The sequence below is a fragment of the Temnothorax curvispinosus genome, unplaced genomic scaffold (assembly GCF_003070985.1).
Source record: "Temnothorax curvispinosus isolate PA1 unplaced genomic scaffold, ASM307098v1 QBEX01002226.1, whole genome shotgun sequence".
In the NCBI taxonomy this organism is placed as follows: domain Eukaryota; kingdom Metazoa; phylum Arthropoda; class Insecta; order Hymenoptera; family Formicidae; genus Temnothorax; species Temnothorax curvispinosus.
In genome coordinates, this window is record NW_020212006.1 from 1 (window position 1) to 13,591 (window position 13,591).

At 41.2% G+C, this 13,591-nt stretch overlaps 1 protein-coding gene across 1 annotated transcript; it reads right to left on the reverse strand.

Moving 5' to 3' along the window:
- Window positions 1-11,637: 11,637 nt before the first annotated feature.
- LOC112468905 lies at window positions 11,638-12,918 on the reverse strand (the record flags this gene model as incomplete). The annotated part of the gene is made up of 1 exon (XM_025038305.1): window positions 11,638-12,918. A coding segment is annotated over one exon (1,265 nt), but the record flags the coding sequence as incomplete, so codon positions are not given.
- Window positions 12,919-13,591: the final 673 nt, after the last annotated feature.

Consider the following 13,591-nt stretch of genomic DNA (forward strand, 5'->3'; position numbering starts at 1 on the left):
CCGCATTCAAGTTTTAAGACTCGGATTCTTCATCAAAGCTTCTCTATTTTCCTACTCTAGACACATATCTAATCTCTTCAACGATATTTCTCTTTAAAAAAAGAAAAAAAAATAAACGTTCAATCGATAGAAGCAGCGGCGATAATTCTAGAACGCTATTTGACGACAAACACAAACGACAAAGTGTTGATCTAGGAAGATGCATCGCAAACGGCAAGTGGCGATAAGGACACAGACGGCGTTTCACGGGCGCGCCGAAGGACTCGTGATAATCGTCGATAACGTTCGTGGAAGCTCGACGGCCGCGGCGCGGCGTGTTAAGGCCCAATGTCAGGCCGGCGAGGGACACCGGTGACGATTGCGCGAGCGTGATATATCGGTGTGCCGTAATTTTCTGCCCATCAACGGCCGTTGTTGCGGAAGCGTTGTTGCGTCCGCGGACGGGGGAGTCACCGTGTACGGTGCTCCGACGTTACGGCACCTCGCATTGCACGTACAAGATCCTTGACATTTCCACGACGATGCGCGCGAAAGATAAGGGAGAGTCGAGCTGTGGGGGAAACGAGCGCGACGCGACTCGAAACTGCGATTTAGCTGGGAGTAGCGGGTAATTTCGACTTCAAATTGCGCGAAAGTTGCGAAACGTCGAGATTGGAGAAGTTCGCGAGGCACACCAAGGACGGTTCTCCGCCGCATTACACGATCGTGCGCGAGCAATAGGTGTAAAAACGGGGATTCTTTCTTAAAATGGATATCATGTTTCCCCTCTCTCCAACGGAACTCGTGTCATAAAATATATATTGATGGTCTTTCCGGAATCGTCAATGTATTGTCTGGGGTGCCGCATCAGGGATCTCATCTTGGTCCTCTTTTGTTCGTTTTATTTATAAATGACTTTGCTACTTGTTTTAGATATTGTTATTTTTTTATTATACGCGGATGACCTCAAAGGATGTCGACGGATCAACGGACCCCTGCTGATGCACTCTTATTACAAACATGACTTGCAAGAACTTGAAATCTGATGTAACAGAAAGTGTCTTTGGCTTAATGTTTCCAAATGTTTCATTATCCATTTTACATGCAGACGCAACCATTTGTGTACAATTACATCCTTGATGATTCAACTCTTTCAGTAACTGACGCTCGTAATCTTGGTGCTCTATTTAGCGCTGATTTGTCTTTTAATAACCATATCCAAACGATCGTCTCATCAGCATGTAGGACGCTGGGATTCATTTTCCACTGGAGTAAATACTTAAAAAATGTATTATTCTCCTCCCCTGATTACTATCCCTCATCAGTTAAACTCAATCTGCTATCTTTAGAGAATAGAAGATTAATGCTTGATCTCACTCTCTTTTGTCTTTAAGAAAATTATTCTTACGAACAATTGTCCGGATTTATAAAAAAAAATAGTTTAAATATTCCAGTAAGGGACTTGAGACAGCACTCTATCTTTCATAGAACATCACCGCGCTTTACTTGCAACAAATTCCTGTATCAATAAAATGATAATTGTGGCGAACAGTTGTTCTGACTCCGTTGATTTTTTTTAGTGGCACAGCGTCTGCATTTAAACAATAAGCTTACCCGCCTAGTCTTGTAATATCATTTTATTATCTCTTTCTTGGCTTATAACCACTTTGATCTCTCTTTTGTACTTTCTTATTATTATTGTATTATTATTGTAAACTAAAGGGTGTTTCTCGTTAATAATAAATACTACATTATATTATAAATTATGTTATATTATGTTATATTACATTAGTATATTATAAAGATATTAATTTGGCAGGCTCGCGACACGCCGCAAAGCGGTTCGGCGCGTGCAAATGTCACTGAAAAACGGTGGCGGAAGTGAAGGTAGAAATCGATCAACGGAGCCGGACGACTGCCAAGTTCTCGGTTCGGCTTGATTAGAGCCTAATTAGTAACGAAGAAATACCTATAGATCAGATTTTCTATTACACTGCTCTTTTCATTCCGCTTTTTACAAGAGTTATGTAAAGAATTCGAAAAAAATGTCCATTTCGTCTTATGTAGATTATTAGTGCGGAGATCTTTATATTTGTTTGATATTCGTTCAATGAAAAGTTTTATAGATTGTCGATGTGCTTTGGAAGCAATTCTTGTGCTCCAAAAAAATTTCAGGTAACTCCCAATCCTTCTAGAATCTAGTCTAGAATCCTTTATAAATATTTCTTGGAGCGACACAAGTTCTGAAATGCCTTTGGAGTACCAAGAGCTATTATTTGTTCAGGCACGAAAAATTTTAGTGATAATTTAAGACTTCGTCAATCTTTTCAGAATTTTCCGAGATACGAAGAAATAAATAATTATTGCTTTTCTAATATTTATGTTTTGTTCAATTTATGATTATTAAATTATCACATGCTTATATTAAGAGTTAAAAATTCTTAAAAGTTTATTGTCGGAATGGCAATTGCCAGTGACATAAACGCGCCGAAAACAGCGGCGAACAAATTTCGTCAGGCCTGTAGTCACTATCGATCGCGTCTTCAAGCGTCGTACCTCCGGAAACGAAAACGTACGATCCGTGACCGCGTTACGTCACGGAACGAGCTTTCAAATCCAGCCACAATCTTTCCACGCGATGGCGAGAGACACGGGAAAAAAGAGGGAAAGAGAGAATGAGCTCGGCGCGAGCTCGGAATAATACATTACCGTTTTTCAAAATCTCGCGTATCTTATAGAAACAACGATATCTATAAATTAATCAAAACAGAAAAACTCTGACAATGACAGGAAAAAGAAATTAATGGTACATAAATGTAGAGACTGCGAAATAAACTAACATTCGAATATATCAAGAGACGCGGTTTTGCGCCAAGTATATATTTTTTGCGTAAAATATATTATATCCTGCAATCCAAATAATACATGATGATAATCTTAATGTTAAGAAAAAAAGCAGATTAATACTTCCAAATTAATTACACCAGAAGAGGATAATATGCGAGGATAACGGAAAATCGAGAGAGAGGAAGAGACTGGTCATCCATTATCCTTACGTAAATCGTCAAACGACGGAATGCGAAAGTGTAATTTAACACATATTGTAGCTTATATGTACAAACGTATGACGGATGGAAAAGTCGCTCGACGCGTTTACCTGCGAGAGGAAAGGCGGAAAACGCGCGTGAGGGGGGGGGGGGCAATAAAAAAAAAGAGAAAGGCACTGATAATTACCAAGGATTCGTCCCCATTGTCAGCGCTCATAGCCCTCCGCTGGCGCTAGAGGGACCCAGACTCGTCGCTCGTCGTCGTCGTCGTCGTCGCCGGGCTGTTCGTTGCTCCTCTTCGCGGCTTCGCTTCCGGCAGCAGCAACAGCAGCACGAGCCGACGACGCTCGTCATTCTGCGCCAAGGCCTGTTCCCCAAACGGGACTGTTCCCGAGGGACTCTACCTGTGATAGCCGCTCCGGGTCTAATCTGTCATCCAGCATCGCGCTACACGACGCTGAAGAGTATCTTCTTCCCCTTTTATGACTATCTACGTCTTCTAACATAAAACGCCACTTTTGAGGGAAAAATGAAGTGACGGAGAAAGAAATGAAGAAAGAGAGGAAGGACGATTTGTAAGGATTGCAGATGGATTTGGAGTTGTCCTAAAGCGGATTGAAGACTGAAGAGAAAAGGGAAGGAAGAAATATAAGAAAGGGCTATTATATTGAGACACATGTATTTACATTGTATGTGTCAGATTCTCTTGACGCGAGGATAACGGAGAGAAAGAGGGATGAAACGTGGAGATAAGATTTGGGTAGAATAAACAGATGTATTTATTATTGTCGTTCTAGAATATATCCACTAAGGATATTTAAAATGATGTTTACAGAATGCGCGTTGAATGTTAGCAATACAATTTAGAAGATGATACAAACACACGTGTTTGCAATGAAAATACAAACTTAAATAACGAAATTTAGAAAAACTGTTAGAATGTAAATTTTCAACTAGAAGCAAAGTTAAGAAATCGACAATATGTCAAACGGTACAATTAGTAATTTCTATTTAAATAAGATAATCGACTTTACGTCTTGAAACTTCAATTATGAGAGAATAATATAGTTGAGGGATTGTGAAAATAATAGTTGATTAGAAACTGCAATAATCATATCGGATAGAGATAGTACAGACCACACATGCGCGCGTAATAAAAAAAAGAAACACTATAATAATAACAATAATAGCTGAGTGATAAGCCTCTCTTAAGTTTATATAGTATCATATTTGAAGTATGTTTGTCAACATATTCATCAAACTATCAGGAAAGAGAAGAATAGTTACATGGAGCGATCAGATAGAGATTATAGTGATGTCTAGGGACATAGGATTATAGCCGGATAGGGATATCCTGTCACGTCAAGAAAGAGAGGGACAATTTTAGGAATTTGAGGAGAACAGTACCAAGAATACTTTCGAATTTTAGGAGTGCACTATATAAACTATATATCTATATTTGTGATATAGTCACAACGTTTCGGAGTACCCTCACGGAGTACTTCAGAGTACTCCCCTCAGGTCGCTCCCTTCGCGCGCACTCTCACGAGAGCCAGAGCGAGCGAGAGGAGGAGAGAGATGGAGAACAATGTGGCAAGTGCAGGCGCGAGAGAGTCGGAGAGAGGACACTGACACACGAAACGTCAACGACACCTCCGAGCACGTTCGTCGTTCCTCTCTCTCTCTCTCTCCCTCTCTCTTTCTCTCTCTCGTTCGCTCCGAACCTCCCCATCAAAACTCACTCACTTCACGATTCACTGGGTGATTCTCGTGCCTCCGAAAATGCACTTCCGATATTTTCGAGACGGATCGCTCGCAAACGAACGCGAACGAACGAACGGACGGACGAACGGGCGGCGACTTCTCTCGCTCTTTCGGGCGAGCGGGCGAGCGAGCGAGTGCCGTTCCCCCGCGAACGGAACGGTACGGTACGGTACGGTGGTACGGTACGGTACAGGGGGATCGGGGGGACCGCCTCACGGGGGTCCCCGCTCTTCAGATTGCGAAAGGAAAAACCAAGGCGGGACCGCGGGGGACGCGCGCGTGAGCCGCAACGCGCCGGGAAAATTGCCAGCCGTTCGGAGTTTGGATCCCGAGCTTCCCTCGCGGATCGGACCTCGGTGTGCGACTGTGTTGGCAACTGGCAACCACCGTCACGCCGGAGATGTGTGCCGGTGTGTGACGGACTTTTTCCCACCATGACGAGATGCGGGGTGGGAGAGCAGGTACTTACGACGGTACCGCCATTTGTTGTAACGGAGGTGCTGTGCTCCCCTCGGCTTTTGTTGAGGAGAGGGTATTCAGGGACGGATCGATGCGCCTCAAAGCTTGACGCTGAGGAACCAAAATGGCGCGATAATTTTTGGAGAAAATATCTCAAAGGCGCGACGAGTCCACCTTCCGGAGCGAAGAAATCTAAATTTTTTCGACAATTTTAAGGACTTTAATTTGGCAAATTTTTAATCCAAACGTTGTTAGATATTTAATGTTGAGACCTGCGAGACTTGCAAAATTAATTAGATACTTATAGCTGTGAAAGTAATTAAAATTCTATCCAAGAGAAAAACATAAAAAATTGTGGGAAATTAAATTTTAAAGAGAAAAATAGCAAGTTTAGATTGACTTTGGATAACCAAATTTAATTTAAATTTTCGTTCCCAGTGTTGAGATTAAGGATAAACAAAATAACTATTTCTTCGAAGGGAATTTAGTTTTCTCAAATATATAAATATTATAAATGAAATAATCTCTAAATTCGTATAAAATGATTAGAACAAAATGAACCAAATTTGTAATTTCAAAAATCCACTTTTCATATAAAAATCAGATATAAATCGATTCTTCGCACAGACTTTTGCTCTAAAAAACACCGCATATTTATGCATTTTCTGTTACATCACAGAACGGAGGCGAAATCTTACCGTTTATTGGTCTAGTCCGAGTCCTGCTTTCCTCAAGGTTCCACGTTTGTGTTTGATATCCGACGCCCGTAAAGAGAGAAACATTTCACGCACCATGTTTAGAATCGCTATATACCACTTTGCCATTTTTGTTGTTGCTTTCTGAAGAGAATAGAGCAACTGCCAGCTTCTCCATTTCTGGATCCGCTCGTTGAAAAGATACTGGTTTAAATTGAGGAACAGTGCTACTTTTCTAATATTACACACAAGACTATTTTTCAATTTTTTTTCTAAACTGACTGAACCCTGACTGAAGTGATATTTTTCGCAATAAATTCTTTACGGTGATTTGAAAAGGATGCTTATTAGCATTAAAGTTAAACCGATTGAGACAAACCGAAACTAATGGTTGAAACGTCGCGACGATTATAATTCATAAAAGGTGACTGAGTCAAGTAAAAAATCTTTATTGTTAATTATTTAAGTAGTCTCTGATTTGGTTTTCTAACTTTTTCTTCTGCAAATTTTATTCCGTTTATGTATTCGAATTTCATTTAGTCCATATATTTTATTCTTTCTGTACGAACGATTTCTAGTATCATGCAAATCATTTCTTTCAAATGACGATAACAATCTAAATCAATGAATAATATAAAAAGATGCCAATGTTGTTACAACGAAATAATATTTCTTCGAAAATCAAGTTCCTTAAAAATAATTAAAAAGTAGAAGAAAATAAGTTACGTTAAAAGAATTATCGGAAAAGGTGCGTGGCTCATTATGAAAACGATCAACTATTATTATTAGTCGGCATGTTCCCGGTTCGAATCCCACGTCCCACATATATTTCAATTTTAACGAAAGTTTACCAGAAAAGACAAAAGAAAACAACTATAATTATTACTTCTGTAGGTGTCGCTGTAGAGAGAAACTTGGAGGAAAAAAAGGCTCTAAAATGTGGTCACCAATGTCAGGGTGACCTGATGATATGATATACTGAGGTAAAGAAGAAAAGAAAATCATGAACGTGTTAGAATGAGACAGATAACAAGGACGGATAAAAATTATCTTTCTTTGGAATGTCAGGTCTTCTATCAGTAAAAAATGCGGTGAAGCACACAGAGAGGTGGTCACACGCTCTTAGCGCTAAATGCGACTGGTTCAGTTCCCGATTTGAATAATCGCGAATAATGAAGATAAAAAGATCTTATTCTGTTAAACTAAATTTCTAATAATAAAATAATTAAGGACTCCCAATAATAATAAGAAACATAAAAGAAATAGGCAATAAGAGAGTCGACGCGGTAATTAATGCGTAATGTCAAATGTCTTTTCACTCTCTTATTGCCAATTTCTTTTGTTTCCTAAATTTGTAAATTCCTGATGAAAAAGGAGGCTTAGACCCGCAACAGGGTGTGGATATCGTTTATTATATTATAATGTACGGAATGGACATCCTGTTGCAGTTTTGAACCCGTTTTTTTATCAGTTGATTTATTAATCGTTTCAACTTCTTGGTATTTAAATTTCTAAATTCTTAAATGATCTTGCGAGGATGGTTAGCTTCAGTCGCTTTTAACGTTAAACGGCAAGAAAATGAAGACGAAAGACAGAGACATTAGACATTTAGACGACAGACAGACAGACAGACGAGAGACGTTTTTCACAACATTTAATAAAACACTATCAGCTATGTATGCCTCTTTTTTACTCAAATACTCTAAAAGTTACTTACATACGTGTATAATTTTTTATGTTTATTCTGTTTTTTTTTTTCTTCAATGCCACACGCGCGGACGTGTCATATCCCTCTCGCGTTTTTGAATGACCCCTCCCCCCATTCCTCCCCCTCCCATCGCGTTTCTTCGAAACGCTTCGTCACCTTTACCCCTTTCTCTCCCTCATTCTCTCTCTATCAATCAGCAATTTCTACCTTTCGCTCGTTTCTGTTAGGCACCGAATCACGATGAACACAGTGAGGTACGCCAGCGCGATCAAGGAGCGAAAAGAAAAAAAGGTGAAAAAAAAGAAGAAAAAGGGTGCCTGGCAAACCTACGGGAACTGACACGTCCGGCCTCGAGTGTATATATATGTATATACGCGTACGTATTTTGGGTATGTGTGTGTGTGTGTATGTATGCGTGTTTATTTACGCACGTGTATCCGTGTGTATAAATTTAATACTATCGTCGTATCGTTAACGCTTCGCTTATGTATAAGTGCTTCGATTAATCGTGGACACAGCGATCAACGTCCCGGGATGCGCTAAAGAGAGGTCCGTTTTCTCTTGAAAATGTCTTCTACGGGGTATTACGATTGGTTGGTTTTCGGTATCTTTTTAATTTTTTTTTAATTTTTGGAGGATGACGGGTAGTGCAAAATGGTTAGTCGTCGTGAATGGTGGTGCGGTGTGTCCTCTCACGAATCTCCCTCTCGGCCGTTCCTTTTCGTCGCGGAGAGCCGAGCCTGTCGCCTCAAGCGCGAATTTCCCTCTTCCTTTTTCTCTTGAGCTTCCTCTTCGCCCCTTATTGAATCTCTCGTGTCCGTCGAATTTCACCACTCCCGCACCTCCGAGAGGGAGTGTCTCCCTCCCCTTTCTTCAGGGCGGAGAGATAATCGCGCGACTAAAGTCGTATATAATTACGTAGGCACCGTAATATCAGTTACAAATGTGTTCAACAATTTAAAATTGAGAACTTCAAATGTATCGAGCGCCAAATTATAAAAGTATGATTGCTCTAGAGATAGTCGCTATATGTATATGTATATATATATATATGTATTTGTTTATTTATTTATAATTATAGAAATATAATTTGGGAAAACACATAATATAATATGCTGATAACGCATATATAAAATTAACTTCCCGTTCAGAACAAACAAATTAAAATTGCTTGACCATTCCGCGATTCCTGATCGTGACGATAAAATAATAGTATTATTTATAAAAATAAAGTAATAACAATTGTATACATTCCTATAAATACATCATATTTTTCGTAAAGTATATACTTATATAATTTTAAAATATATCATTTTACATGCAATTTTGTATATATATCATTTTTTTATACATGCATAATTATAAATATAAAAGATCGCCCGCGCGAGAGCAAAAGTGCTTTTTTTTCTTTTTCGAAAAAATATCTTTCTGGCGCTCGACACGTTCGAGATCTTCACGCTTGAAATTCGCGAGAGAAGAAAATCGAAATCCGCGCTTCTTCGTCGATCGTCACTGGAAACATTCGCAGCTTCTACACTTGACCGGCGTAAAAAAAGTCCCATATAATTTATCTCTTAACCTACGAACTTGGCGTTGAACCGTTTTTTCTCTTTCTTTCTTTCTTTTTTTTTCGTATGCACAAGTATCACAAACGCTCACATTTTCACGCTCCTACGAATGTGTCATGTGTATGCGTGTGCTTTTCTCGGTTTACATTTTTGGATGTGTTCGCGGAACGCGCAATTAGCGTTATTGCGCCATTCTATCCTTGTTTTACATCTAATGAACAATAAAGATGAAGTGATGCAATAGCGCTAATAGTGTGCATCACGAACGCACTTTTTATCATTTTGCTGTTCTTGTTTTGTTATCCTCGTCGTTTAAAGACAACAATTAACGAAACGTTAATTGTGTTCGCTTCGTTTGCCTCGCTTCCAAAATTCCGCTCTAGATCGCTTCGGCAGCTCTAACGATTCGAGAGATCCAAAATCCTTACTCTGGAATTTTGTCCTCACCGAAAAACGCATTTTACAGAATCTTATTTTTCTTCTTGTTTCCGCAAAATTTCTCGACTAAAACCTTGGACGTGAAAAACCGAGAATAATCAATCATGTAAATTTCGATTTAATCAGAGTTCTATTTAATAAATTTCGTTATAAAATTGAACAAATTGTACATATTTTTATTAAATGTAATATAGTATTTATATGAGAAAATCATATAAATATTATATAAATTTTTATATAAAAATATTGAATACAGATTTAATATTTATATATATATATATGTATATAAATTTCAATATTACAGTACATTGTGTACTCAATATATTTGATACTGCATAAAATATATATAAATGATATAAATCTTCAAAATTCGACTGTTTGTGTGTGTTTTTGTGTGTATTTGTATATTTGTGTATACATGTGCATTCCAGAACGATTCTCTCGAATTAGAGCGAGCGCAGATTCGCTCTAGATCGATACATTATCCGCAGCCTCTGACCGAGGCTCGCCCAAAAGGGCATACGACCCGCTCCCGGTCGGTCGTCTCTACGCTTAAAGTTAGATATTATAAACTGCAATTTATAAGCTGATCCCATGTGTTATTTCTTGGTCACAACCTCGTTGAAATCTTTTCCCACCATTGCTCACGGATCGCTCTTGAAGATTTCCGACGAGAATTCCAAAGCTCGGAAGGTCCTACTTCGAGACCTTCCAGGTCTAGATCCTCGTCTTCGTCTCGTAGGACGTACATCGTCGTCGACCGGACGGGATCATTCGACTCCACGATTTGCTATCATTTTTCCACTTTTATCGCAAAAGAAAATCAATTTTCGATCGCGATGAAATGGGATTTGCAAGATAGCGAAATTTTCGTATCGCAAAGTGACTTAGGGGGATGCTGGAGTGACAAGAATTACCCACATTTTTTTGAACGGACTAAACTTTGAATTGACTTTACGGAATTGAAAAAACTTTTTTACAGAATTAAAGTGCGCACAAAAACGGAGTGCGCTGCAGTCGATTTTACATCAAAAACGAAAAAAAAAGAGAAAAATTATATAGTTTTGTTATCGATTTTTGCAGTCGACTCGTGACAGCATTTACTGCACATAAAAATTTCGACTTTGTACGTATAAAATAAGCATGCAGCGCACTCGGGATTACAAAAAAGAATAATGTTGTGCTTTCAGAAATGAGCCTAGAAGCTTTAGTATAAGAGAAAAATTTGCTTGAAAATCTCATATGTATGTATGCGTGCGGAGTAGTATTGCGTGTAGCGAGAGCGGCGCAGCAATTGAACAAAGGACAGATGTCATTTCGTTAGACAAAGACAAATATAGAGAAAACAAAATTAGAAATGTTGACATTATCGACACCGAGGAACGTCCCTCCAGCATCCCCTTAACCAATCCGTTGATCCTCAGGATTAAGGATGGCGCCGACGATGACATCGCGAGTCTCTCCATCCCGGGCGGACGCACACGTCGTAGCCATAAAATTCCCTAACGATCTCTGGGCGAGATCTCTCAAAAACGCGATGCCCTGGCCCCGGGAGATCTTCCATCTCCCTCGGAGGGCGCTACGTTCACCCCTGTTCGAGTATCGCATAGGAGAGTGAACAATTTCGGAGTTTCCTCCTCTGTCTAGGTTGTCCTCGAAGTCCTCCTTTTCGAGATTATCGCAAAATTGGAAGAGATCCGAAATATTTCGATCTTCCAGGCTTTGAAGAAACCGAGCCATCAAGATCGTTCACGGAGTGCGTCGAGTGTCTCCATATTCAACGGAGTCCGTTGTCCAAACGATCCTGGGCGAAGAGCTCGAGGGAAACGAACTGTCGAGCGCTAAGGGCCCAGTTCCTTGTTCTCGAGCTCATCGCGCAAGCAGGAAAGGGCTTCACCCTCTTTTGAAAAGATCAGCAGCGATCTTTCGGCGCGCACTGAGCATCCTCAGTACTTGTCCTGGTTACAGTTCCCCGCGAGATAGGCTTTCTTTATCCTAGGCAGACACGGTCTCGACCATGGACTTCTTGATGATCTCGCCGAAGTTCTCGTCGCAGTCCTCGGACGCGCCATCGGGCTGTTGCTCGCTGGTGACCTGACCGGGCTCCATCATCTCCGCGACCTTGCCGTGAGTACCGTAAGTACCGTGGTGCTGCTGCGGTTCGTGCATCTCGCCGTAATACGAATACCTGCCGCTAAGGAGTTCCGAGAAGGGCTCGAGCTTGTTCTGCATCTGCTGCACCACCGTCGCATTCATCGGCTGCACCGAGTTGGTGAGATTCGTGTACTGCGCGGTACTCGTGGCGTCATCCTGCGCGAACACCGTCACGTCGTAGGACGAGTGCTGCTGCTGTTGCTGCTGCTGGCCCTGCGACGGCTGCGGCTGCATTTGGTGCACCTGGCCGGCGCAGCCACCCTGAAGACCGGTGCCCGCGGTGTCCTGGGGCCCGCCGTAGGGCCCGTAGTGCGCGAAGGCGGCCGGATTGGGCGGTGACTGGAACTGCGGTGGTTGGAACCGCGACGAGGATGGTAGACTCGCGTATCCGTAGTCCTGATACGAGGATTGCTGGAAGCTCATGCCGCCACCGCCATTGCCAGCACCACCGCCACCGTTAACGGCACCGCCGCTCTGCACGCCGGGCGAAAAGCTTTGAAAGGCCTGGCCGAATTCCGGGTGCAGTTTCCGTTGCACGACGACCGATTGGCTGCTATCCACCGCGTCTTCGCTCGCGTAACAGTCGTCCCTGATGGCGTACAAGTCCAGACTGTCCTCCCGCGTGCCGGGCACTTCCGGTTGGCAACCAGCCACGCCAGCTCCGACACTCTCGTGACCCGTCTCGTAGTGCAAGGTCGTGAATCCGCCACCTCCCCCGGGTCCCGTACCCGGGATCGCGCACGCGTCGCCGCCCACGGTAGCGTCCATTCCCAAGGAACCGATGTCTCTCAGGGAACGAGCACCCCTACCTTGTCCCTGATTGTCCACTAGATGATCGTGATCGCCGCCGACATCCTCCTCGCGCTGCTTCTTTTCCAACTCTAATCGCATCAGCGTATGGATGAAATGCGTTCGCACCCGCACAGGGTTAAATTCGATCCTGCCTGTGCTGTTCGCGCAACCGTCCCGCGTGCAGCCGCAAGGGAAACCCGGTCGATCCACCTGGAAACCGAATACAATGAAAAATCGTTTAACATTTCTCTGAATCGGTCTTTTTTTGCAGGTAAAGAAAGATCGATCCCAAGCTTTACCCGTTAATCCTCCAGCTTATCCAGTTAAACTGATCTGAACTGATTGTGAGTAGAACGTGTTAACAAACAGGAAGATTAATCGTCGGAAGAATTCAATTCAACGGCGGTCTTAGAAAATTTTGACAGATTAATCTCCAATTAATACATTGAGCTCAAACTGGAGAATATTAAATTTACACGAATTTTCGTGAGTTTTTAAAAAGGAGGTCAGAAGATTTCAATTTTTCATTTCGCATTCAATCAAAGTTTCTTAAGTTTTACATATTTGAAGGATGTGCTCTCTCCTTCTAAAACGTTTCTTTAGAAACCAGATAGCCAAATTATCGCGATATAAAGGGAAACAAGACCGTTTGATATACAATCAGTTTAGAAAAAAAATATTATTTACGATCTGAGCTGGATCTTGATAGCCTAATAATATTTATAATTAAGAAGGAAATACATGTTATATATATTTTACTATTCCAATGGAAACTGTGTTTTAAGTCCAACAAATTAATTGGTGCGCAGTTTACTAGGTTGCAAAATATGTTATACTATGTACTAAATACACACAGAAATATTATTAGACTACCAAGATCCAGCTCGAATCGTAAATGTCATTTTTCTTCTAAATTATCACATTGAATCATTCAATTCATTTATAAAAGTAGAATGTTAATTCTACTTGTGTTCTGCGAATCTCTCT